Source organism: Ambystoma mexicanum, chromosome 9, assembly GCF_040938575.1.
Source record: "Ambystoma mexicanum isolate Mex_15411 chromosome 9, UKY_AmexF1_1, whole genome shotgun sequence".
Classification (NCBI taxonomy): domain Eukaryota; kingdom Metazoa; phylum Chordata; class Amphibia; order Caudata; family Ambystomatidae; genus Ambystoma; species Ambystoma mexicanum.
The window spans coordinates 1,313,543,756-1,313,568,797 of NC_090931.1; the positions used below are offsets into that span (position 1 = coordinate 1,313,543,756).

Below are 25,042 nucleotides of genomic sequence, written 5' to 3' on the forward strand. Positions count from 1 at the left end.
CTCTCTGCCTCACTCACTCTTGCTCTCTCATGCACTCCTTCTCTCTCTGCCTCACTCACACTTGCTCTCTCATGCACACTCCATCTCTCTCTGCCTCACTCACACCTGCTCTCTCATGCGCACTCCATCTCTCTCTGCCTCACTCACTCTTGCTCTCTCATGCACACTCATTCTCTCTCTGCCTCACTCACTCTTGCTCTCTCATGCACACTCCTTCTCTCTGCCTCACTCACACTTGCTCTCTCATGCACACTCCTTCTCTCTCTGACTCACTCACTCTTGCTCTCTCATGCACTCCTCTCTCTGCCTCACTCACACTTGCTCTCTCATGCACACTCCTTCTCTCTCTGCCTCACTCACTCTTGCTCTCTCATGCACTCCTTCTCTCTCTGCCTCACTCACACTTGCTCTCTCATGCACACTCCATCTCTCTCTGCCTCACTCACACCTGCTCTCTCATGTGCACTCCATCTCTCTCTGCCTCACTCACTAATAACTTTAAAGCAGTCATTCAACAAAAAGTATTCACTGCTCATTCAGTCAGTAATGCTATGTTATGGTCGCCTTTAGAAGCCATGGGAATTCAGCACGAGGCACTATATAAAAAACACTATTATTATTATTATTATTATTATTATTATTATTATTATTATTATTCTGTCTCCAAAGCAAGGTGGGGGCTGTTCTCTAGTGTCTATTGTTGCCTGGGAAACATGGGTCATAGTCCCACCTGCTCCATCCGCTTCATGAAAGTGTATGATGCTGTCCCAGCTATATTGCCTTCTCTCTCTGCCTCACTCACACTTGCTCTCTCATGCACACTCCTTCTCTCTCTGCCTCACTCACACTTGCTCTCTCATGCACACTCCTTCTCTCTCTGCCTCGCTCACACTTGCTTTCTCATGCACACTCCATCTCTCGCTGCCTCACTTACACTTGCTCTCTCATGCACACTCCTTTTCTCTCTGCCTCACTCACACTAGCTCTCTCATACACACTCCATCTCTCGCTGCCTCACTCACACTTGCTCTCTCATGCACACTCCTTCTCTCTCTGCCTCACTCACACTTGCTCTCTCATGCACACGCCTTCTCTCTCTGCCTCACTCACACTAGCTCTCTCATACACACTCCATCTCTCGCTGCCTCACTCACACTTGCTCTCTCATGCACACTCCTTCTCTCTCTGCCTCGCTCACACTTGCTCTCTCATGCACACTCCTTCTCTCTCTGCCTCACTCACACTTGCTCTCTCATGCACACTCCATCTCTCTCTGCCTCACTCACTCTTGCTCTCTCATGCACACTCCTTCTCTCTCTGCCTCACTCACTCTTGCTCTCCCATGCGCACTCCATCTCTCTCTGCCTCAATCACACCTGCTCTCTCATGCGCACTCCATCTCTCTCTGCCTCACTCACTCTTGCTCTCTCATGCACACTCCTTCTCTCTGCCTCACTCACACTTGCTCTCTCATGCACACTCCTTCTCTCTCTGCCTCACTCACACTTGCTCTCTCATGCACACTCCATCTCTCTCTGCCTCACTCACTCTTGCTCTCCCATGCGCACTCCATCTCTCTCTGCCTCACTCACACCTGCTCTCTCATGCGCACTCCATCTCTCTCTGCCTCACTCACTCTTGCTCTCTCATGCACACTCCTTCTCTCTCTGCCTCTCTGAGAATTCACATTCATGGGACAGTAACCAATTGCTTTTATGTATGTATTGTAAACTAATGTGACATGTCTACGTGCCCTGGGTTCCCGGTTGTAACCCTGTGTGGTGGGCTCTTCCCTCCCCCCCCCCCCCCCTTGCAGGCTTCAGCCTCATCCACCTCATCGCCACCGGAGTGTCCTGCTTCTTCGGGTCCAGCCTGCTCACCTTCGTCATCTACGTGTACTGCCAGCGATGCCAGAGGCAGTCCCAGGAGTCCACAGTCATCCACCCGGCCACCCCAAACCACCTGCACTACAAAGGCAACACCACCCCCAAGAACGAGAAGTACACGCCGATGGAATTCAAGGTACAGGCTCCTGCCCCAGGACCTCCAATGTACAATGATGGCACAGTTATCTAAATTATGCTCAGACTATCTATTTGGGGGCAATGGGGGGGGTGGATTTGTGTAAAATCTTGGCCGACATTCCAACTCAGTGGAATTTGTGGAATATATATATATATATTTCCATGAACAATCTTGGAGCGGTTCTGTTAGCAGAATTTGGGGCCTATTGTGCATTAAACATATTCTGCAGGATATTCTGTCGTCTTTGTGGGATTGCAGGGAATTCTAAGGAATATTTCGAGGACATTTGGATTATAAAATGTAACAGTTTGATCTGATATTCAATACATTTTCGACTGCAGTTGATATGACATGAGATCAGACAAATGCGGCGGCATGGCGGCCATTGGTTGAGCTTCACGTGTTCCCTAAGTTAGGCGTGGTCACTGTATTGTTGCTGGTTGCATAATTAGCTTTGTCCCCACCCCCGTCCGCCCCTCCAAGCGCGAATGACATACCTGCGCGCAAATGAAAGGTGTTCCGCACACACCTTTGACGGATATAGTCGTTGCTGGAGGATGGTCATGGGTAGTGTCCCGGTCCTGCTTGAACATGCTCAATGCAAACCTTTACAAACACGACTGGAACGGTAGTGTGGAGGCACCCTAGCATGGAGGGGGCTACAACTTCTGACATTTCATAGTTGGTCAAATGTCTGCAGCTGTGCAGTATTACACTGCCCCTTCCAAGTCATTGACCCGAGTAGTGATGCCTCTACGTCACGGTCACATATAGGGCTACTCTGGATCTCTCTGATGGATAACACGGATATTTATTTATTTATTTAACTTTGTTTAGTTTCATAAAAACTTTACACATTTATATTAAATCATATGAAATCATCATATCAAACAAACAAAAAATAATAAAATAAACATCAATATATTGCACATTTGCATTTTACATATTTACCATCGTTTCCCGTTCTCTAGCTATATTCTTCATCAAACATATTCTGACGATTTCTTATATCTTTCCAATCCTTATTTGCAAAAGTCTTTTCTACTCAGCAAATATCACCATTCCTGGATTCCAAAATGTACTACCTTGAGTCGTATTCTGTTTTCCACGTACATCATTAAAATCATGTAAACTCTAAAATACCATTAAAACATGAATGTACTATATTTCACCTTGTTCTGCTACTTTCCTCTGACATCCGGGTGTAGTTGAATACTCATGTGTGATACTAATCTACTCAGATGGAGGCTTTTGGTCAAGCCTCGGTTTGATTCGTAACCACAGTTGATGGAAGGCAATATGCGCTCCCTGATACTCATATATTCTGATCCCAGGACACTGCACTCTGTTAATATAGGTGGGGGGGATTAGGGGGGGTGTCTCCGTAGTGTCAAGTTTTTTTGCAAATTCTGCAGTTTCGTTTCTTGGGAGTTTTAATCTTGCACCAATCTAAGTATCTGTGCTCTCAGAAGAACAAGCGCAACCCTTCTCCAGCCTAACTTCCATTGCTGGTCAAGGCTTAACTCGTGTGGGTCGAGCAGTAAAGACGGGGGCGTCCTCCGTTCCCCAGACTTTGGTCTGCGCCCACATTCAGGCCAGTGTCCTCACACAGCAGCTCATCCTATCTTCTACCAGCTCCAGGGACACCCAGCCTCACCTCAACTCTGGAGATGATGGGAGGAGAAGCCGGGGCGTGAGGTGGGGCTTGGACTCGCGCACTATAGAGGAACGCCTGGTTCAAGGCAGCCAGTGCTGCAGAGTCAGCAACAGTCCAACCCCTAGACTTCCATTGGCCTTGGGCCTCTGCCACAATACAAGAGGTAAGATTTTCAGACCTTGGGGAATTTCTGATTTTATAATAAGGTTTTTATGTCACATTCACATTGGTGATTCTTAGTCTGATAGCTCACAAGACACCCGAAAGGCCTTGCCTGCAGATCAGGGAAATACTGAGACACCCGAAAGACCTTGCCTGCAGATCAGGGAAATACTGAGACACCCGAAAGACCTTGCCTGCAGATCAGGGAAATACTGAGACACCCGAAAGGCCTTACCTGCAGATCAGGGAAATACTGAGACAGGGAAATAATGTTGCCCGCGCCCACTTTATCCTAATAGATGGCATGGGCAGGGTCACTCTCCCCAGATGGTCCCACCTGTTCCTGATGAATTGTGAGTTATTGCATTAAACAGTTTGATTCAAAATTTCAATCCAGGCAGCATTGACTCAGCCCTTTATCCTCCCATGGTCAATACAGTGAGTGCAATTGGATTGGGCGATTAGTAAGGAAATTAGAGGTGGAAGAGATCTGGCATGAAGTTCAATATAGAAAAGTAATATTATTGGTATTTAATCAGTCACCTACGTTTCTAGTTTATTATAAAACACTGTGGCCAGTGAATGGCATCGCAGAAGAGCATAGCGCCGCCTGGAGGAATACCAGTGCAACCAGCAGCAGAGTATTCTTATTGTAAGGTGGACACTGTGAGATGAATCGCGTCTAGACGCTTGGTCTTTACAGACCTATTGAAAGCTCTGGATACTAAAGTCCTCTGTCTTGTTATAGGTGACCTCACAATGTCTGTGCACTTTCCCCATGCCCCACTAGCGCCCCTAGTGAGCAAATCGTAACTAGCAGCTCAAATGAGAGACATAGGGCCTCATTACGAGTCCGGCGGTAGCCTTGCAGGTAAAATTGGCAGGCTGCCGCCAGACTTGTGCATTTTATTCGGCGTCTGGTTTCACAGAATCACCGGGGGATTACGTCCCCAGTGTTCCTGGAAATCAGGCACCGGAAAAATGTAAGTCCCCATTCCCATTTGAGTTCCATAGGACTCAATGGGGATGAGGGAAGCACCGGCACAGTTAATAACGGTGCCGGTGCTTCACGGAAAGTCTGCCAGCGGGTGATGTTCCGCCCCGCCAGGCCTCACCTGGTGGGAGGGACGGCACCGGTAACAACGGTGCAGGCATTGTTGCGGGACCGGCACACTTGTAATGAGGCCCATAGTATTCTACTAATTCTAAAGTACATCAGTGAGACACTTACATTTAACTTTTATTCTTTTGCTATGTTTGCATAGCATAACGCCATAGAACCGTTTTTATATCTATGTATATATGCTACATGTTCATTGTTCATTTTGTGTTTGGATGAGCACTGTCTTGGCTCCTGACCAGCACTTCAATACTCTGAGACACCCCGAGTTGTTAATGCTGCAGTGGAGAGGTTATTCTGAGTGACCACCTGGACATCTAGTTGGTATTGATTCACTGGGTTGGTCTCCCATCTCCAGTGGGGTTTTAATGGTTGTTAGGCACCATTCTGTCCTCAGCCAATGTGGTTTGTCCAGTGGGTGTAGAGTGCTATTCTGAAGTCAGTGATCGATTTTGCTTTTGGATGCAGTGGGCAGTTTTTCTGTGTGCAAGGTCCGAAGCCTCGACTGTCTCGTTAGGCTTCATGTTTTTTGGTGTGGGTTAACACTTCTGATCTGCAGTAAGGGTGAACACGTGACTCCATGCTAGTGTCCAATTGGTTGCTTCAGCTGACAATCTAATCGATAGAGTCCCAGATGTCAGAGATGTGACTAAAGAGTTTTCACTTTGCTCTATATTTTATGATGGAAGTGAGTGTCCATTATGTTTTAAATGTTTTATTAATTGTTGTTACTTGTAAAGGTGTGTACTTTTTGTTTTGTCCTTTAGTAATATCAGGTAGTTGGTTTGTATTATGTTTTTATAGTTTTTGGTCAATGTTTTTCGTAGCATGCCCTCCTGATGTAGCATTGAAAGCTGAGTGGGGCTTGATCTGCTAATGGTATCAATTAATTTGACAAAGTGTGATGTTGTTGTTGTTGGAAGGATTTTGTTAGAAAGCCTTTGATTAGTGAACAGAAAGCACTCAATCAATAAAAAAAGTTGATTGTAAGTATACCTTAAATATGTTGACTATATGAAGGCTTATGATATAATTATGTGGCATTAGATGGTGAACTTGCATATATACCTAGCACCTGGACATGCAGAGCTATACCATACACATGGTGGTTATAGCATAAACAGCTCAACTACATATATATGTTGTTCTTACATATAAGGACTATGTCAGGCTTATGGTGGCATTAATAGGGCTTTTGAAGCTGCACTTGACATATTGCAGCCAAAACCCACGATGGCACCATGTGTACGACTACACCTTGCACGTGGTAGATTATCAACCATATGCAGGAATTATTGGGGTGTTCAAGGAATCACTTAGCACATGATGGCAACACCTGCAGGTGGGGTGATACCTTAACATATGGCGAATATTTCAGGCCTAGGGTGCCCTTACTGGGAATGTGTGGTTGCGCTTGACATATGACAGCGAAACATATTGACATTGCCAATGCGTGTGCATATGCCATATTCCTCCCATAAAGAAGCTATATTATAATCCATTTTATTACTTATTTAATGGTACTCCTGATGTGACAATGTATGATTTGTTTCCAGACAGTTTGCATTGTAAAAGTAAGGATGCAGCATGTGCCTAAATAGTGGTATTTGAATTCCTATGAAACATGTTTTATCGCCACCCAAATTTCCCTTTTCCTTTGCAAATGATTCCTAATTTTGCAATTTAGTTTTGAAAATCACGGCAAAATCATGGAATCGCAAATAATTAAGACTATCAGGAGATGATGGGCATACTGATGAAATCTTTGGGCCGATAGGTCATGAGTAAAGTGCTAGCCTTTGACTTGTTTGAATCTCACACAAGGTCAACTTAGCCATTTTTCCCTGGGAGGCTAATACATGGACTAAAATGGGATAACAATAACACCTGTCACGACAGTGTCTAGTGTGAGGGGTCAGAAATGAGGTAGTCATGTTTTCAAACAAAGACATTTATTAAAAGAAAAGCGGTTGGGGAAAATACCTCTCTAGCCCTATTCTAAAGAGGAAATTCCCTACCTAGAAACTAAAACTAAGGATCTGTCTGTGTCAGGATATCAGTAACTGAAAAGCAGGCCTTGTGTGCAAAACGTCCTATCCTGACCCTCAAACTATATTTAAAAATAAAATAAAGGTGCAAGTAGATAGCTTTGACTGGATGCTGGCAAAAAGTGTTCAAAATCAAAATTATAAGAATGACTCCAACTAGAATGTTCTCCAAGGTAAAGACCCTTGGATCCAGAGGGTGGTTTCTTTCCCCTGGATTAGCAAATATGATGGCAAAAATATCTCTTTAACTAACAGTTCCTTTTTGTCTTCACTGGACTCACAAAGTTCTTGTTTAAACAAGGTCTGCAACAGTCTTTCTGTATACTCCCCTGCCAGGAATCTTTACACAATTTCAGCTGCCTGGTGTACTCACCTGCCAGGACTTCTTTTACGTTTCACAGTTTTGGCTCTGCCACAATGTCTACGAAATCATTTGCTCACACTTGCATCTCAAGTACCAGTACTGGATTGTAGTTTGCCTTTGTACTTTACCTTGTCTGCATTCAAACATTCTTCTTTAATGGGTGTTGAATTTGTACTCTATCTATCTTGACTGCAATCAAATACTTGCTGACGGCTTGTTGGAACGCCCGAGGTCCCCAACAGCTTTGGGCAGACTCACCATTTCCTTCCAGCGTCTCTGATGCTGCTCGCTCTTCTGCTGTGTGATTCCTTCTGCTGTGTGATTCCTTCTCCTGCGCTCCAGTTTCGAATGTGCAGGCATTCCTCCAGCATTCTGCAAGGCTCTGCGAACAATCACCAGCTTTCCTCTTCAGCCCAGACTGGAGAATACTGCATCCGTGAGGGCCAACCTGCAGGAGCTCCTGCATGGCTCATGGCGTCTCCACAGCCCTTCTTGGTCAGATGCAGCATCTCCTCTCCTGTTCCGGCAGCCTTCTCTATTCCTATGTCCTTTGTTTCTGTGAGCCTCAGCCTGGGGATTGACGTCTTCTCCAGCACTGTTCTGCCTAACAGTGTGATTGCCATCTTTAAATGTCCCGTGCACTGAAGCCTTGGAACAACTAGACTGTACGTTGTACTTCAAGCTCCTGTCACTCTGCGCAAACTCCCTTCTCCTCCTCATCATCTCAGTACCTGAGTGTTTGTGGGAGTTTGAGTCCATGAATGTTATTGGACTTTTAACTCTCTCAGTGATTTCACATACGGGCACATTAGGGAAAAACGGTGTTGTGCGTGAGTTCTTCTGGTGCACAGTGCAGGGAGCTGCATAAGACGCTGGATCCAGAAGTTGTGTTCTTTATATCTGCCATATCATCTGGGGTGCAGGCAAATTAACGCTAACCAAGGTGTGCTGTGACCATATTATCAATACAGGTGCCAGTGCTAATAAACACAGGTGTGTCAGTAAATGCAAGGCCGTCAGCGCAGTTTAAAAAACTACAGCGAATTCTATGATTACCAACACCCAGAATACTGATATATATATATATATATATACATTTTATTTTGTTTACCCAGCCTGCGGCTCTGTAGTTATAGTTAAGTTGCTCAACTCATAGAAAGAGCACTAGGCCATGCCCCCAAGAATCTGGTCACTGGCCACACACACTATAGTAATGTGTATAGTAATTATACTGTAGGGGGACCATACAGTATTTGTAATATGGTGGAATTATATAAGTGAAGTGTACATTGTATTTATGATTGTAGTACAATTGAGGATAGTTCTCCTTGATGTCTTCACCGCCTTTCACGTGATCAACCATTGTATCCTCATTAAACGGTTACATGATACCTTTAGCATCATTGACTAGGCACCGGACTGGCTGACCTGTTTTCCTCACTAACTGTCCTTCCCAGCTGCAACTGGGCTGAAATACTCCACCACCTCACTGTCTACCTGCAGAGTATCCTATAATTCAAAATCAATTTTATCCCTCTGGCTCACCTGATGTACTTTTTCTTTTCTCATTTCCAGGGTTATGTTAATGGCACACAGCTTTCCTTAAACTTTCCTCAATTAATTTCTTCTCCTTGTTTGTTATCCCTGATTGTTTGGCCACCATCGAGGCATTGTGTGCGGCTAAGAATCTGTCTCAATGCCAGTAAGACAGAGATCTTTATTATTGTGACACTTGTGCCATGTTTTTCTCCTACCCTCTGCTGCCCTCTTTTTACCCTCTACTCTCACCATCCTGTGAGGCCAAAACCCCTGGGGTCATGTTTAGTTCGCTCTCTTCTTTAGGCCTTACAGTGTGAAGCTTGTAAAGAAAGACCACTTTTCAGATTCACCTCTTTATAGGCATTCTACAGTTCCTCACCTTCCCCCAGAAGCTCAATGTCTCTCGATTTATTTATTGCCAGAGAGGCCAGGAAGTAAGGTGGGGAGAGAAATGAGGGAACAAACACCAACCACAGATATGGAGGGGCAGGTGAAGAGGGGAAGATGTGCATTAAATCTAAGGTAGGGGGCACTGTTTCTCATACTCCTTGATTACAGCCTTGAAAGCACTTTGAAGCTGCTCCCCACTGCAGAGTGGTGTGTTGCAGTATATACAGAGTACTGTTGTCTTGGAAAGATATGGATCAACTTCAACTTTCGAGGTAGCTGGTGGGATTTTGTGCTCCATAGGAGTAGCCTGTGTGGTGGAGTATTGGTTGAGGAAGATGAGGAAGAGGAAGTTAGCCTACTACTTCCTGAAAAAGGAACAGCCTTTCTCAGAGCATCCCAGTTGTTGAATTTGGTGTGGCGGCGCATGGAGGTGGTCCCCTAGGAGTACTGCCCAGGTTGTCCGGGACTGAATACAATGTTGCATTTGACCTTGGTAGCCTTAACCTTTTGTACACCCCCAACGGTGCCACACCCATGCTTCTCTCTGGGTGCTGGAGGTAGGCATTTCCTCTATCTCATCTTCCTGGTCTTCTTGATGTTATCTTTCCTGGGTGTTAGTGTTAGCAGTGCACGGTGGTGGTGCAAGTTATGGCTGCTTATCTTACCATAACTGGCAAATTTCTGGGGTTTTCGTTTTTACTTGTAACCATAACGTTTCTTTAAAAAAAGGTTTTTCATATATATTTCAGTGCACGTTTTGGCATTTATTTAGCACCAACAATGCACGCTATTACATCTAGGCACTAGCCAACAGCCCCAGTGATTGGTTCTAGTCCATGTCTAACATCTACCAAATAGTTATATTGGGCCTCATTACAACATTGGCGGAATGGGTTATCGGCCCGTTGTTAGCTCCCTGCACCAATTCCCATTGAGCGCTATGGGGGCTCGAATGGGAATGGGGAAGGACCGGGCCCGGGTTCCTTGAAGGAGGAATTACCGGGCCCTCCAAACTCGGAATGGCCCGGTAATTCCCCATTCAGGGAACCCGGACCCGGACCTGGTTTTGGTGGCAGCCATGCCGCAATAGCGGCATGGCTGCTGCCAATGTTATAATGAGGCCCATTGTATCCTTTCACATATTCATTTGCCAATAATAGTGAGAGGAAACAAGGACATACCAAGACGTATGAGTAGATTTGTGCGCCATGTATTCCATCCGAGCATTATGCACAACATTAAGGACCAAGTGGCTCAAGTTTCAGTTTTCAAAAAGTGGCAGTTCATGGTATAAGTTAATGTTATATCTTTTTAAATCCGTAAGTAGTTGTATAATATACATATAAACTTACTACACAGATTATGCACCATGCATTATATTTTGGGTATTTACTTAGCTTCAGTTGAAATGCAGATTTCTGCACAATTGAGGACCATATAAACAACTCTAGGAGTAGTATAGTGTATAAGTAATAGCAGAGATGTAGGCGCTCACCATGCACTTTATCCTTGAGTCCAAATAATGCACTTTATTCCGAGGAAGATCGAAAAATGCACATTAGAGAGCCCAGTCAAATTTTGCACTAAGCACTTTACTACGAATCAAAATATGGCTGAGACCAATATACGTTTTAACATTTGTTAATAATATGATACGTAATTCTAGTGAGTTCAAAAGACAATAAAAACAAATATGTAGGCACTAGGCACCTTGCAAAAGTACGAAATACATACACACCCGGTATCACAAGGGAGGTTAGTTAAAAATTGCACTAAGCACTTTACAAAGGACCAAAAATACACGGTTGTTCAGGCCTCCCCTCAACCGACAGATGGCTCTTTCCCAGGCGGGCGTGCAGTTGTTTGGCAAGAGCGAAGGTAGGGAAACTGCTTGAAACATTGAACATTGCTCAGATCAAGGGGACAGAGGATTGCTTTTTCATGGGCAGAGAATTTGGTGGGTTCTTATGCATAGAGAAGAAAGTATCTCTGCGTAACAGAGACATTAATGATGTGGTTTAATAACAGTACTTCCTATTGCATGGTACACAGTCCTTCACCATTCATGCCATAAGCTAAGGAAAAGAAACCTACAACTCCCAGAGTGCAAAGTGCTGTTGGCTAAAAATCAAAGACTAGCTGAAAGGGTCAAACCTGGGGCTTCGTTTCAATGTTGAACAGGGCATACAAATGAGAGCATTGCTCTTTAGTTCACCTCCCACCAAGTATGATGTCTTCAGTTCCTACGGCAACGTTCTGCAGGTGCACAGGGCAGAGAGCCGCACAAGATGTATCAGCTGTCACGTGACCAGATTGCAAAAAACACACCAGAAACTGTCATTAACGGCCGGAAAAAGAATGGAAAGAAATAAAACACATTTTCAAGAATATTTTTTTCAAATAATTACTGTCCCTGATTAAAAAGGAAGTGAAATGGTTTAACTTTTGGTGTGAGTGAGGCAGTGGCACAGTGCTTAGACCAATGCGGCAGGTACAAAAACTGCTCTGGGTTGTGCAAACTAAGATTCGTGCTAAATTGTATTTCTGTGCTATTTTGCTTCAGTGGCGCTAATGAATTTCATAATAGTTTCACTAAGCAATTGGGCACTTTGTAGTTGTAAACTGAAGCGAATGAGCCATCATGTGCACTGCTTGAATTTAGAAAATCAAAAGTAATGTATAATCAGAGTGTGCGCACATTGGCTATACACCTAGGAAATAAAAAACATATAGGAGTGGTACACATCAACCAGTGCTACATAGTACTGGCACATCAATTTAGCTCTAGTCATTTAGCACAATATTCTTAACTTGCAGCAACCTTGTGCAGTTTATGTAGTTCGGCTCAATGTACGTCATGGTCCTTTGCAGCAGAGATATCAACTGTGCCATTCAAGAATGCACGCACAGGTTCTAAAATCCCACCCATTAAGTGTTGTAAACCAGCTTTGTTTTAGTAGTAGTTCAGTGGTACAAAATGTACGCTGCAGCCAGATTTACTACGCTGTCCTCGTTCTGCCTCAGCACCTCCGCTAAATCTTCCTCCCCCTCAGCCGCAACACGAAAGCGTCGTCGACGGCACTTTGCTACCTTATTTATTGAGGCGCATTTTCCATCAGTGCTTGACTAATGTTTGAACTTTATGGCCCATCGCGGACGGCAATCCATCTCTAAGAGGGTCATTGAAGCGACAGAAAACAGTGCATCGTCTCACAAAGGGAGCGCTGTGTGCATTGTCGCAGGACTGCTTATTGGGAGGGGGAGCAGTGTGTAGGGGGGGCTGTGATTGGAAAGAAAAGTCATCAGTGCCAATGACAATGCTTTATCATCAGGTGGGGAACTTAGGCCTCAGCAGACTTGTGTTGTGTTGTTCAAAGACTCACGAGGCGGCATTTCTCACCAATTCAGGCGTGCCTTACACAAAGCCCAGATACAATAAAAGGAATTGGCCTTCCGGTAGGTGGGCAGATCTGGCCGATACAACAAGTGCCTGTGTAGTCCCTTCTGTGGTGAGGCCTCCACTCACCTTTAGGCATATGTTCATCGGAACATAACAATTGCCGACAAGGATGGGATTCTCATATCTACGCAGATGCGTACTTCTCAGGACTATTTCGTCTTAGGTGCAATGACTATCGGAGATACCGACAGGGTGGGACCCATCACTTGCTATGTAATGCCAGCCTCTTCCATCCGACACAGTTCCTCCTACACCTTTTTCCTCAGGTGAAAAGATATTCTGCAATGTTGCAGAGTGACAGGTTGGATTGTCTCATCAACATGCAGCATCATCTCTTGCTCTTTTAGGCAGCCTTCTTCTTCAAATATGTCTCTCTATTCCATGCACAGCACGGCAATGTTGGTTTAATACACATTATATGGTTTTGTGCCAGCCCTAGTGTATCAGTCACATTACAGCTGAGCAGTGTGTCTTTTGCATTTGGTGTCATGTAGAATGTTTCTGGTGTGGATACTCGGCCATGTTCCACCTGAGTGTGGAATGCACCTTCCATGCACTGGTATGTTTTCCTCCATATGTGTGTGTGTGTGTCTGTGCGTGTTGTGTGTATATATATATATACACGCACAGACACACAGACACACACACATATATATATACATATATATATATATATATATGGCAGGGGTAACTGAAATGAATCAGTTCACAGCGGCACTCCTCCATTTAAAGTCAAAGTAACCACGCCAGAATCCTGGAAGTCGCCACAAAAATCCTTTATTCAGCACATGGTGGACAAGAGAACGCACAGATACAGACATACAATTAGGTGTTTCACCTTAACGGGTTTCGTCGGATTGTTGCGAGTCAGAGGTTTCAAACCTTTGATAGGATTCCTGTTCGTGTGTGGCTACTCTTTAATTTACTGGTAATAAAATGCCTATTCGAGCCGCCATGTTGGACGTGGCCGTGTTCTGGGTGTGTCACAGATGTTTGACCTGCAAATGTTCTAGTTTTAGAAATGTCTATTTGTATTACACAGGACATGTGTTACACACTTTTACTGGTGCGTAATATAAAACATTATGAATCGTGCAATACTGGGTGTTTGAATAGCTACCACTCTAATGTACTATTCTGTCCAGGATATTAAGGCAATTTGCCTTTGACCACTACATAGAACACGGTTCATTGTCCGAAATTGCTTGTGACCTTTTTGACAGATATTGAGCCATATGTATTTCTGTGACTTCAGAAAGACTGTCCCTGTGTTTGAAGTTTGAACCTGTGCCAAGGGTCGGACTGGGGCATAAAATTAGATTGGGCACCAATGAAAAAGTGGCCCACAGTCAAATGGCAGTTTATTCCTTTATATATAATATTTGAATAGGGCCCCCGGGTGAGTTGATTGGTAAAATGTGTTGCAAATTGTGTACATTTTCAAGAATATTTGTTTGGTGTGACGGGTCACAACTATTATCTGTACAGTGAAGTAACTCATCAAACTTACCTACTTAGACCAAGAAGACTGGCCCACACGGGCCTGCACTCCAGGCATTGCCCTATAAGCCTTTTTAAATGTGTGAGGCAGAAGGAGGGGACAAGAACAGCGGATAGCAGAGTGTGTAGGCTGAACGCTGCCAGGCATTGGTCAGAGGAAGAAGAGCAGGAAGTGGGGAAAGAGACAGACCCCTGGGGTGTGTAACAGCAGCAGAAGGGAAGGGGCTGAAGTCTGGGAGGAGCAACTGAGGACATCGGGAAAAATAATGGAATGGGACAGAGAGCCTGGAGTTGGGAGAATTGATAAAAGAAGAGAGGAGCCATCTTGGTAAAAGGAAAGGAATTGAAGAGTTGGGGAAAGAGGGGCAGTCAACAAAGGAAAGGAAGGGATGATTAAGGCAACACGAAGAGGGAACAGAAAGAAAGAAAATTAAGTTGGGCGACCAAGAGGAAAAAAAGAGAGAGTGTTCATCTCAAGCCCGGGAGGAGGGAAAAAATTACTATGGAAGAGGGAACCTGAAGAAAGGGAAGAAAGGTGAAGATTGGCTGAGTAGAGTGGAGGCTAGAAGAATATAGAAAATACAAAAAAAGGTGAAGAAAAGAAGGGACAATTGCATAATGATGGAGAAGTCGAGAACAAGACGAAGAGAAGAACCCAAAAGAGGGGAAGAGGGCTGGAGAACTACTCAGTAAACAGGAGGAAGTGAGAAGAAAACCCCAAATGAGTGAGGGAAAGTGAGGCTAAAAGGGCCTAAAGGAATAGAGAAAGACACAAAGGAAGACGGGTACCCCAGAGAAAGGAGGGACATGTCAGAGAGGTACAGGAAAACAAGCGGGGAGCCACGAGAGGAAGATGGAACCAGAAGGTGAAAGGCAAGGAGATGAGAAAGCAGTAGATAATGAGAATCCACAACAGAAAGAAATAAAGCACATGACCCTTTGAAAGGGATGCAAGAGTACAGGGGACCAGAGAGAAGGTGGCATATAAAGCATGGCACAGTGACTAAGGAAATTGCAGAGTGGAGAAAGGAAGAGAAAAAGAGAACACCCTATATATGGAGAAAGGTGGCATGAAAGAGAAAACCCAGAGAGTAGAAAAATGTAAGCAAGGAAAAGACCAAGGAATAGGAGAGGATTGTGAGCCAAACAGAATGGGTGCAGACCAGCTCCATTGCAGAGGAAAAGGAAAGAAGCTGTTGCCTAGGAACCAACAAGGGATCGGTCCCATGAAGAAGCAGAAGGGAAGAAGATGAACGTGGCACCTTGGCCCCAGTTTAGAAGGGCAGTCTCTCTCTATGTGAGGACCAGAGGGGGGTCTTGACTGAAGAAAGGGCTGCAAAAGTAAAAACCGAGGTTGCAGCCAAAGGGAATGGGGAAAGACTAAAACTGAAACTTAAAAGAGCAGAAGAAGAAAAGGTTGAAATCAGGGCAAAAAGAATCAAATGGAAAAGGGAAATCTTTAGCCAAGGCTTTGGCAGGCCAGAAATGTGGCCTTGGCACTAACTCAGGGAGTAGATAAGAAGCCATGAAAATGCTGGGGAGCTGGTCACAATTCCCAGAGAAAGATATGCCTGTCCAGGGAAAAACAAATAACTCACCTTAAAGAAGAGCATTTTGCCTACCTCATTTGTAATGCCATGTTAAATATCCCATCAAAACTATGCCAATATGGATGGTCAAACCCCAATTTGTTGACGACGCGTTGATTGAAGGTAGAACATTTGCTGTAAAGGGTGCCTCCATCTGCAAATCTTTCGCAATTGCTCCCAAACCTTTAATGGATCCCTTTCTGCCTTAAAATCATAATTATGTGGCATAAGACTAAGCCCAGGGTTGCACCATATCAACCGATCCATAAGTAACAGCACTCAGGGAAACGGGAAAAAGCTGAGATCAACCCATGTACTTACTGTACAAGAATACAGAGTAGACTTGCGTGTTACCGGTACAGCGATAGTGACCTCGCAGTTATGGTTAAGTTGCTCTCGCCATAGGAAGAGCATGAGAACTGAGATTGGTGGCCTGGTCCCTCAAGAGTCCAATAGGGTCCTGGTACTGCCCATTCTCCCCCAGAAGCCCCCTGCACTGCCCTCTTGGCTCACCCCCGCCTGTTGTGGGGTTTGCCTCCATTCAGCACTTACCTGTTGGGCGGTAGACATCTCCCTTCGCCTCAGAGGTCTCCGCCCATGCTCTTAACTGTTGCCTCCCCAACGGGCACCTCTGGCACTTCCTCTCCTAGAGGACCCTAATTGCACTCACCCCCACACCACCTCCCCCTTTCCCCTTATTCTTTCACCATACTAGCAAGCTCCGAATGTCACAAGGCCTAGCAGGACCGCTGTCTGTTTCTGTTTATTAATTGTCAATGTGAGTGTTCATTTGCCGCCTTGTTCAACTCTCTTGTGCCTTGTGGCGCTTTGAAACACTGTCTTGTTGTATAAGCGCCTTATAAATATCCAATGAATAAATAAATAAAAACGGGTTCAATTGTTTATAACTGACGTCATTTAAAGAGTTAAAGAGTGCATGAAACTTTAAAATATATATATATATATATATATATAGAACTGGCTCTGTATTCTTTGGGAAAGTTTGGTATTGCTGCATTAAGGGGGACAAAGCTATATGGGTTCAGGTCCCAAAATGTGGGAAACCCCGATGGACTTAAATTGAAAAAACATTATGTCACACTTACAGCTCGAACCGCTGGGATTTTCAGCAAACTTCCGCGTGGAGCGTCGATCAGGTCCTGAAAGTGTGATTTTTCAAATTTAAAAAAAATGCCCAAAAAGTAGGTTAAAAAAGTTAGTGACATCTTGGTCCGATGCCTGGCCTCACTTCCTGATTCAGTGTCCTTGGACATGTCTAGACCAGTCAGGAAGGCACGTAATGTTCGTGGTCATCGCATAAAGGTGCTGATTGGTCAATTGAGAAACGGAAGGAATGTCAAAACGTTTGAAACTGACACCGTTTTGGATTTGCAAACTGTACCCATAGCCTGTGAAGAGCGCTGTAAAAAAATATTCAAAAGCACGACATTACACTGGTGAAACAACCATTAGGGAGGGGTGGTGAGGATGGGGTGAAAATATGTCGGAATCCTTTTTTAAATGTTTTTTTTTCCAATGTTCCAGGACATTATGGCCAAACGTGTCTAATATTTGAGGATGTATATTAATATTTATATAGTTTTGGCTAAGTTGCACTCCCACTTGGAAGATAACTTTTTGGGTGGCACTGGCTTATAACTTTTGCGCTGTTCATCAAATCAGTATGAAACGTTCCAAAAATATATAACCCAGACAGAATTGTTTGTGAGAGTTGCATGAGGTTTCATCAAGTGGGGGCAAAGTCACAGGGGAGCCCAACCTTTGTAAAATCCCCAATGACTTGCATTAAAATACCTTTATGTTGTGTGTACAGCCTGAATCGCTAGACGGATTTTCACCCAATTTGCAGAAGCAGCATTGAACTAATCCCAACAGGGGGCCTAATTCACAGACGCGTTTTATAATGGCAAAACCCCATTGGAAAACACTCTGTGAATCGGGGCCAGTGTGTTTCCGCAAATTTGGTATTAATCGCTCTTGCGTTTTTTCTTTCAAAAATGTCAAAAAGTAGGTACAAATTATAATGCTATGACTTTGGTGCCTGAGGCATGGCCTGCGACCTGGTTGTCTGGGGCATGGCTATTCCCCGGACAATCTAATCAAGGCATGTCCAGTGGCCCAAAGTCCCACGGTCCCATTAGATGGGTATAGTGGCCACTGGGCCAGACCGCAGCCAATGGTCATTGTCTGATGACGGTTGCTTTTTGGGGTCTACAACATAGCTGAAAGCCGTGCCTCAGGGATTGTGACCGCCGGCCATGGCCGCCAGCCATGGACCATGGCCCCGCCCTCACGATTGGGGTAAAGTAGACACTGGGCCAGGCTGCAGGCCAGGTCCAGTGGCTATCGGTGGCATGGTGGGGACTGGGGCATAGCCGAACCTCATTACTTGCATCCCCAGCAAGTGGAGAGGAAGGCGCCAATATTGGATGATGGGGAGGTGGGGGGATATATTCTATATCTGTCCTACCCCTTTGTCATAAGGGCTTTCAACTTTTGTTATTGCCTTCACTTTCCTCCTTTTACTTTTGAAAATAAACCTGTGTGAAAACCCGATTTCCGGGCCCGGATTGTTGTGTTTCTCTCTTTTTGTGACTATAAATACATATGTTTGAAAGTCATTTTCGCAACTCTATAGTTAAGGTTACATCACACTTTACATGGGAAAATGAAAAAAGAATTACTAATGTAACATTTGGCCTGGTCTATTTAATTTCACCAAATTTGGCAAGGCACTGATCTGGCAGATACAAAAACTTGTGCCAAATCCGGCAAAGGTATACCAATATTTTCATGTGCAAAAAGCAATATTGAATGAAGGTGCTTTTTGCACTGAGACTACTCTAGACCTAGAAAAAAACATACTTTTGAATTCAAGATATTTTGCATACGCCAAGCCATTGCCTTACACTGATGCATGCCTCCCAATTCCCAGATGTATTCAACTAAACTCAGCATTCAATTTTGTAAGCATAAACCCCTTAATCAATATATTCATACATGCACAGTAAGATAGCTGGTGGTGTGAAATGAAACGCAGTCGCGGATAATGTATTTGCATACCAGCCTACACCATAAGCATAGCATGACCAACAGCAATACGCTGGGAATAACAAGCAGGTAATGGCATTCTGCAGAATAACCACACTCAACAGGCATTGCAGACAAGCCATCACAATGCGCACACCAGGATCAACAGCAATACGCTAGTAATGATAAATGGCGTGGAATAATGCAGTACGGTTGCCATGCACGACAAGCATTGCATACCAGGCCACACCACTAGCACACTAAAACAAACTACAATGCACTGATGATAATCCACTCAGAATGGCATTAGAGTTCTGCTTATAAACAACATTCAAAAGGCGCTGCAGGTAAGCCCACACCATGGGCAACAATAATATGATCAGAATGATACGTTGTGAAACACAATTCAGCACCTTTTCCATACACAGCAGGCATTGCATACACGCTCACACAATGTGCACACTCTGACCAAAAATGCACTTAGAATAACATATGCACAGCACACGTGACCACAACATCCAGACACAATGGGTCCTGCATATATGGCCACACCATGTGCGCACCATAACCACGTACAATACGCTCAGAATAATACGCGCGGAATCACGCGTGAGTGACACAATTCAGCACATTTTCCATACACAGCAGGCACTGCATATTGCATCCGGAAGCTCCTCAAAACCCTGTTTCCCCTCCTTCACTCTCTCCCTCCCTTCATCTACCTCCGTGACTGGCTGCCTGGTTCCCACTGAGAACTGCAGGACCCCAGCCCCCCCCCCCACCCAGTGCACCCCCACCCTTCCCTGCGCTTACATGCATTCCATGGCACTTGCCCTCTGGCCTCCCCTTAGCACTTGCACTTCGCCCCTTCCCCCTCCCTTCCCACCTAAGCACTTTGCTTTTGCGCAGACCGGCACTTCTGCTCTCCCCACCTCCCTTGCGCTTCTTGTTTGTTTGTTTTATTCACTTATAATGCGCACCAGACCCGAAGGTAGCCGGGGACAGCAGTACAGAAAATGCAAGTCTTAAGTTACAGGGTAGGGTCATGTGTTACATGCAAATACAATATGTTACAGTTAGAGCGGCAATTGCAGTTTACATACAAGCATAGTAGGTACAAAGTACGATGAAGACAGTATATGTACAGTCACTACATGGACTATAGCTCATCGGCTAGATGGGCAAAGGGAAAATGACCGCAAGAGCAAAAATAGGCAGGACAGTGATGTGACTATATACAAACTAGTAAGTGCTAGTGGGCTAATCATTGGCAGACCTCAGCAGATTGATATAGTTGGTTCTAAATTTCGGAAAGGGCTGCTCCTCACGTAAAGGGTGAGGCAGTGAATTCCATAATTGGGCCGCTCGAACCTGGAAGCTGCCTCCCCCGCCTTAGTTAGCCCTGTTACTGCACTTGCACGATAAGGCCTAGTAGGACTATTATTGTATCTTTCTCCCTTGTTCCCTCCCCCTCTTTTTGTCTTGTGGTGCCTTTAAACACCACTTGTTGTCCAGGTGCCTTACAAATAGCCAGTAAAATAAAAATAAATAAATAAATGTGCACACTTAGACCAACAACAATATGCTCGGAATAACACACAACATAATTCAGCACAAAAGCCCTACTAATTATTATTATTGGGGTATTTAAGGAGCGCAGACCTATCTTCAGAAAGCAACAAGACGCTGTACAAATCATAGGGGCAAGGACAGACAGGAAGCAGAGATACCCGGGAGTGGGGTGCTAACAACGGGGGAGGGCAGGTCATTTGGCAAAAAGGGGTCTAGAAGCAACCAGGCGAGGAAACGAGGGGGTAGATCACTCAGACTCAGGTTGGGTGAGGAGTGGAGGGTGTGTGGACCTAGGTGTTGGGGATGGTCTTGTGCTCACACCTGAAATGTAGGAGTGAGGGGCCGAGTCTGGTGTTGGCGTGGGGGAAGTTCCAGGGTCCAGGGGCACAGACAGAGAAGGCCGGTCTTCTGGTTCTTTCCTGCCTGCACCGTCAGAGTTCAAGTCTGCACATGTCCTTACCTCTGGTGGATCATTACCCTCAGGTGATGCTGAGCTTCCGAGTGAGGTCATTTGGAGACTTCAGGGTGACAGCCTTGTAGATGATGCAGCAGGATTCGAAGATGATACAGGCTTGCAGCAAGAGCCAGTGCAGTTCCACCAGTGTAGGGGTGATGTGATTGAATTTGTGGAGTCCTTTGATGAGTCGTGCTGTATCATGCGGGTCACATTTCATGGGTGCCAGGGTAATCACCGGAGAGCCTTCCAAAAGGGTATTGCTGCCATCCAGGTGGAAGAGGATCAAGGCTTGGACGGCAGATCTGAAGTTGTTTTCTGGGATGAAGGTATTGATCCTTCACGAGGATTAAAGTTGGTTCCAAGCCGTGTGTGTCTTCCTTGCTATGTGCTGTTTGAAGGAGAGGTGTCTGTCGATGTCGAACCCAAGAGACTTGGTGCAGGTGGCCAGCTGGGTTGTGAAGTCCTTGAGGTTCATAGTAGAGTCAGGCCTGGATGTCAGGGTGTTCAGTGTTGCTGGTCAGTAGCAGGGATTCTGTCCTGGAGGGGTTGAGCTTCAGGTAAACACTGGTCCTGCAGGATTGGATCGATGTGAGGCTTTAAGTCTGTGGTTGTCTTAGAAGAGGATACCTTGGCGTAGAGCTGCGTATGCACTGAATACAAGCCCACACCATGACTCGGAACAATACACTTGGAACAGTACACTCAAAATAACATGCAAGTCATACAAGTCAGCATAAAAGCCATGCACAAAAAAGAGGAAATCAGTGGGGAAAAACACATTTTTAAAATGGGTTAAGGTAAAGGTGAAGTCTACAAACGTTGTTGAGTCTTGGAGTAAGGTAAAAACACTTAGTACAAAATATTTTCCTAATGCAGCCCATCATGCTACAATTAGACATTGGGCCTCATTACAAGGTTGCCGGTCCGGATACAACGGTACCGGTAAGCTTACCGGTACCGTTGTTTCTGGACCGGCAAACTCCGTGCCGCGGGTGCCTTTCATTCTGCCAGGTCTGCCCTGGTGGAATGAAAGGCACCCGCGAGCACAGCAAGCATGTAACACCGGCACCGTTATGATCGGTGCCAGTGCTACAACTGCACCCGCAAAAGGGCAATTACCGGGTCTGGCGGGTCGGAATACCCCGGTAATTGGGTGCCCGATGTTCATGCAGGTCTGGAGGTAGCCTGGCCGGTTTTACCGGCCAGGCTACCTCCAACCTTATGAGGCCCATTGGCTCACCCTACAACACTACTTCACAACACTTGCTTTAACTACTATGTAATTTCCATCCATACTACAGTTAAAGTGAGTCTTATGAAGAAGTGATGGAGTGTGAATTCAGGTTTCATTTGTATTGTGATAGATTGATTTTTTTTGGATTTAGGAACTACGCCTTTTGCTAGTGTTGTGTGTGCCTTAATTTGGCATTCCCAGCATTTGCGGAGTTAATCATTTTTCATAACCTTAACTCTTTTTAAAATATTTTTTTTTTTTTCTTTTCTCTTTGGATTCCTACCATCCAAGCTCTGTGTTAGTTGGTGCTAATACCAAATTGAACGCTACTCCGTTTATCAACCTTCGAACTAGGCTGAAGGCCTGAGTCGGCCCTGCCGCCGTGATTCCACCCAGCGTCCCTGAGCAGAGACGTCTGTGGCAAACACGCACCGCGTGCCGCTACGTCACCGGTTCAGTGATTCAGAAACAACGGCACCGTATTCTCCCCACGTCCCCCAGTTCAAATTAATCAGCCCGACGTTCCAGGAGTCGCGGCTGTCAAAGTGATAATTGTACCTCCTGGGGAGGGGGCAGGTGTTCCCACGCCTGTTGGAGGTGCCTCTGCTTGTTGACAGCTGCACTCCAGGGCACATGAAGCAGTCCTGACATGCTGTGCAGCTCATGCAGACATTATAAAGACAACCTGACAGTTAGTGTTGGAAGTCTAATGTGAAGGAAGATGCTCCTTCAATAGATAAAGAAGTAGGACTGTTTTTAGGTCTGGCCCCACGTACCTTTAGCTCTCTGTTGAAAACAGTTAATATAGCTACATAATAAGTGGTATCTGTGGAATTAAAGCTGCATTCTTTCTGTTCCTCGGGTAAGTCCGTTTTTAGTTTTGTTTAATAGGTGGCACTCTAAGCCCTGCCTATATATCAAGACAGTTTCATGGGTTGTGAAATGGGATGTGAGGGGCACACAGCTTGTGGGTGCTGTTTGGGTTTGTATCCAGCTATTGACCCATGCCATTCACACCCACTACCTGCCCGAACCCACCCACAACACACAACCTAGAATCGCTTGGGGTTAGCTCTGTGCTTGTACAGGAATACCATTGTTTTTTCTAAAGAGTATTTATGAAGTGTGTGAGCCCCTCTATTTGTAAACAGTCCTCAGCTGAATAATGGGTTAATGGAAGCTTTAAACCTTCTCCTGGTTTAATGAAATAATGCCCTAACCAAGTGTGCCTACAGCCAGTTGATTTATAAGCAAAATATGTGATCTTGTATATGTTCCCTACACCGAATTTTTGTTTAAAAAAAAAGCATTGGCAAAGCCAACCGTCATGGCTCTTGTAAATGCATCAGGTAGGCATGTGTCAGAAACCACAATACCATGTCTACAAACCAACACCATTTACCAGATGTTGCCATCTTTTGGCCTTGTAAATTGTAATTGTAATGGGTTATTTATAACGCACTTAATAACCAGAGGTTTTTAAGCGCAGACCTGGGGATCGAACCTGTGCTGCTCAGCATCGTCTTGCTTCCAAGGCGAGCACATTGCCCCTGAGCTATCCTCCCGGTAGTGCGGTTTTGCAGAACATGTAAATGCCTAGCCCATGCCTACACAAAAGCAAAAACGGTTGACTTTGCAAATGCTTGCTTTTGTGTGGTGCGTGCCTCTACCAGAAAAGAGTGCATTGTTTTGCATGCATAATTTAGAAGAGACAATAATGGAGAATGACAGTGCCACAAGCAGCAAGCTTTGAAAGAGATCCTCAGCAGGTAAGAAAGCACGGGAGCGGGGAGAGAACGAGCCTCAACCGATTTCTTTATTCATAGCTCGTGAAACATGTAATAAGAACACAGATGGCCGGAAGTCTGCAAGGAGACATTTGTATATTTAGCGGCTTGAAGCTAAATAGACATTGGCACCATATAATGCATGTGTCCTATGCCAGGGGCCTGAAACCTTTGACTCCCCAGCTATTTTAGACTATAATTCCCAAGATCCCTCTTTGATTATGCTGGCAAGGGTGATGGGAGTTGTAGTCCAAAACATCTGGAGAACCAAAGGTGGCAGACCCCTGCTGATTCCCTGTCTGACTCTTCTCACAAGTGCAGATGCAGAGAAAAAACACATGTTGCCCAGTTTTTCTCAGCATTCATTATGTCTCTCTTGTAAATGCGCCAGAAGAAAAGCCTATGGATGTTCTGCCTGCAGCATGTTATAGTACTGGGGGAACCCTCGTTTCATGAACCATTCACCCCATGCTGCAACCCGCTCCCCTCTACTTCTGATCCACTGGAGCTCATGCAAACGGCAGCAGTGCTCTGTGTAAATCCAAGTAACGTTAAATGTTTCGCTGAATCCCCAGTCTCCTCTGTCACTTCACCCCTGCATCCGCGGGGTGCCATTTTAGTTGAAACGGCCCGACCACAGAATATGGTGTTCTCTAGGAGGTTTTCTACAGAAGGAAAAGGAACATGTCAGTCTCCAGCTTTGTGTTTGCTCTCACTCTGCCCATTCTATGACTACATTTGAAAGGCATTGTTATTTAATGTTATTTGATATTTGTAAAGTGCCTACTACAATTGTAATGGTTTTGAAGCACTGTACGGTGGAAAGCCCTTCGGAAGACCATAGTCTGCGCAAACATGGGAATAAAAGAGCATTACATTGCATGTGAATAGTCCTTATAATTAGGTGAATATTCAATTACAAGCTAAGACTACTTGTTTTAAATCATATAAGTACCCGGCGAGGGCGCAATCAGAATGAAAGAGCCATTCTGATTGGCCTTCACCGAGGTGTTACGATGCCCGGAATCCCTCCATCTGGATTCCACGGCCTTTGTCCCCGGCAGGGGCATGGCAGCCCGTCAGCCAA

The 25,042-nt window shown here is 45.1% G+C and overlaps 1 protein-coding gene across 2 annotated transcripts in view; it reads left to right on the forward strand.

Annotated features, from left to right (window-relative positions):
• SEMA5B (semaphorin 5B) overlaps positions 1 to 25,042 on the forward strand; it is a 1,093,184-nt gene that overhangs the window by 1,039,794 nt on the left and 28,348 nt on the right. For both annotated transcript variants that reach the window (XM_069616686.1, XM_069616687.1), the window contains one exon: positions 1,817 to 2,022. In XM_069616686.1, coding sequence (XP_069472787.1) covers positions 1,817 to 2,022 — 206 coding nt within the window. The remainder of the gene's footprint in view (positions 1 to 1,816; positions 2,023 to 25,042) is intronic.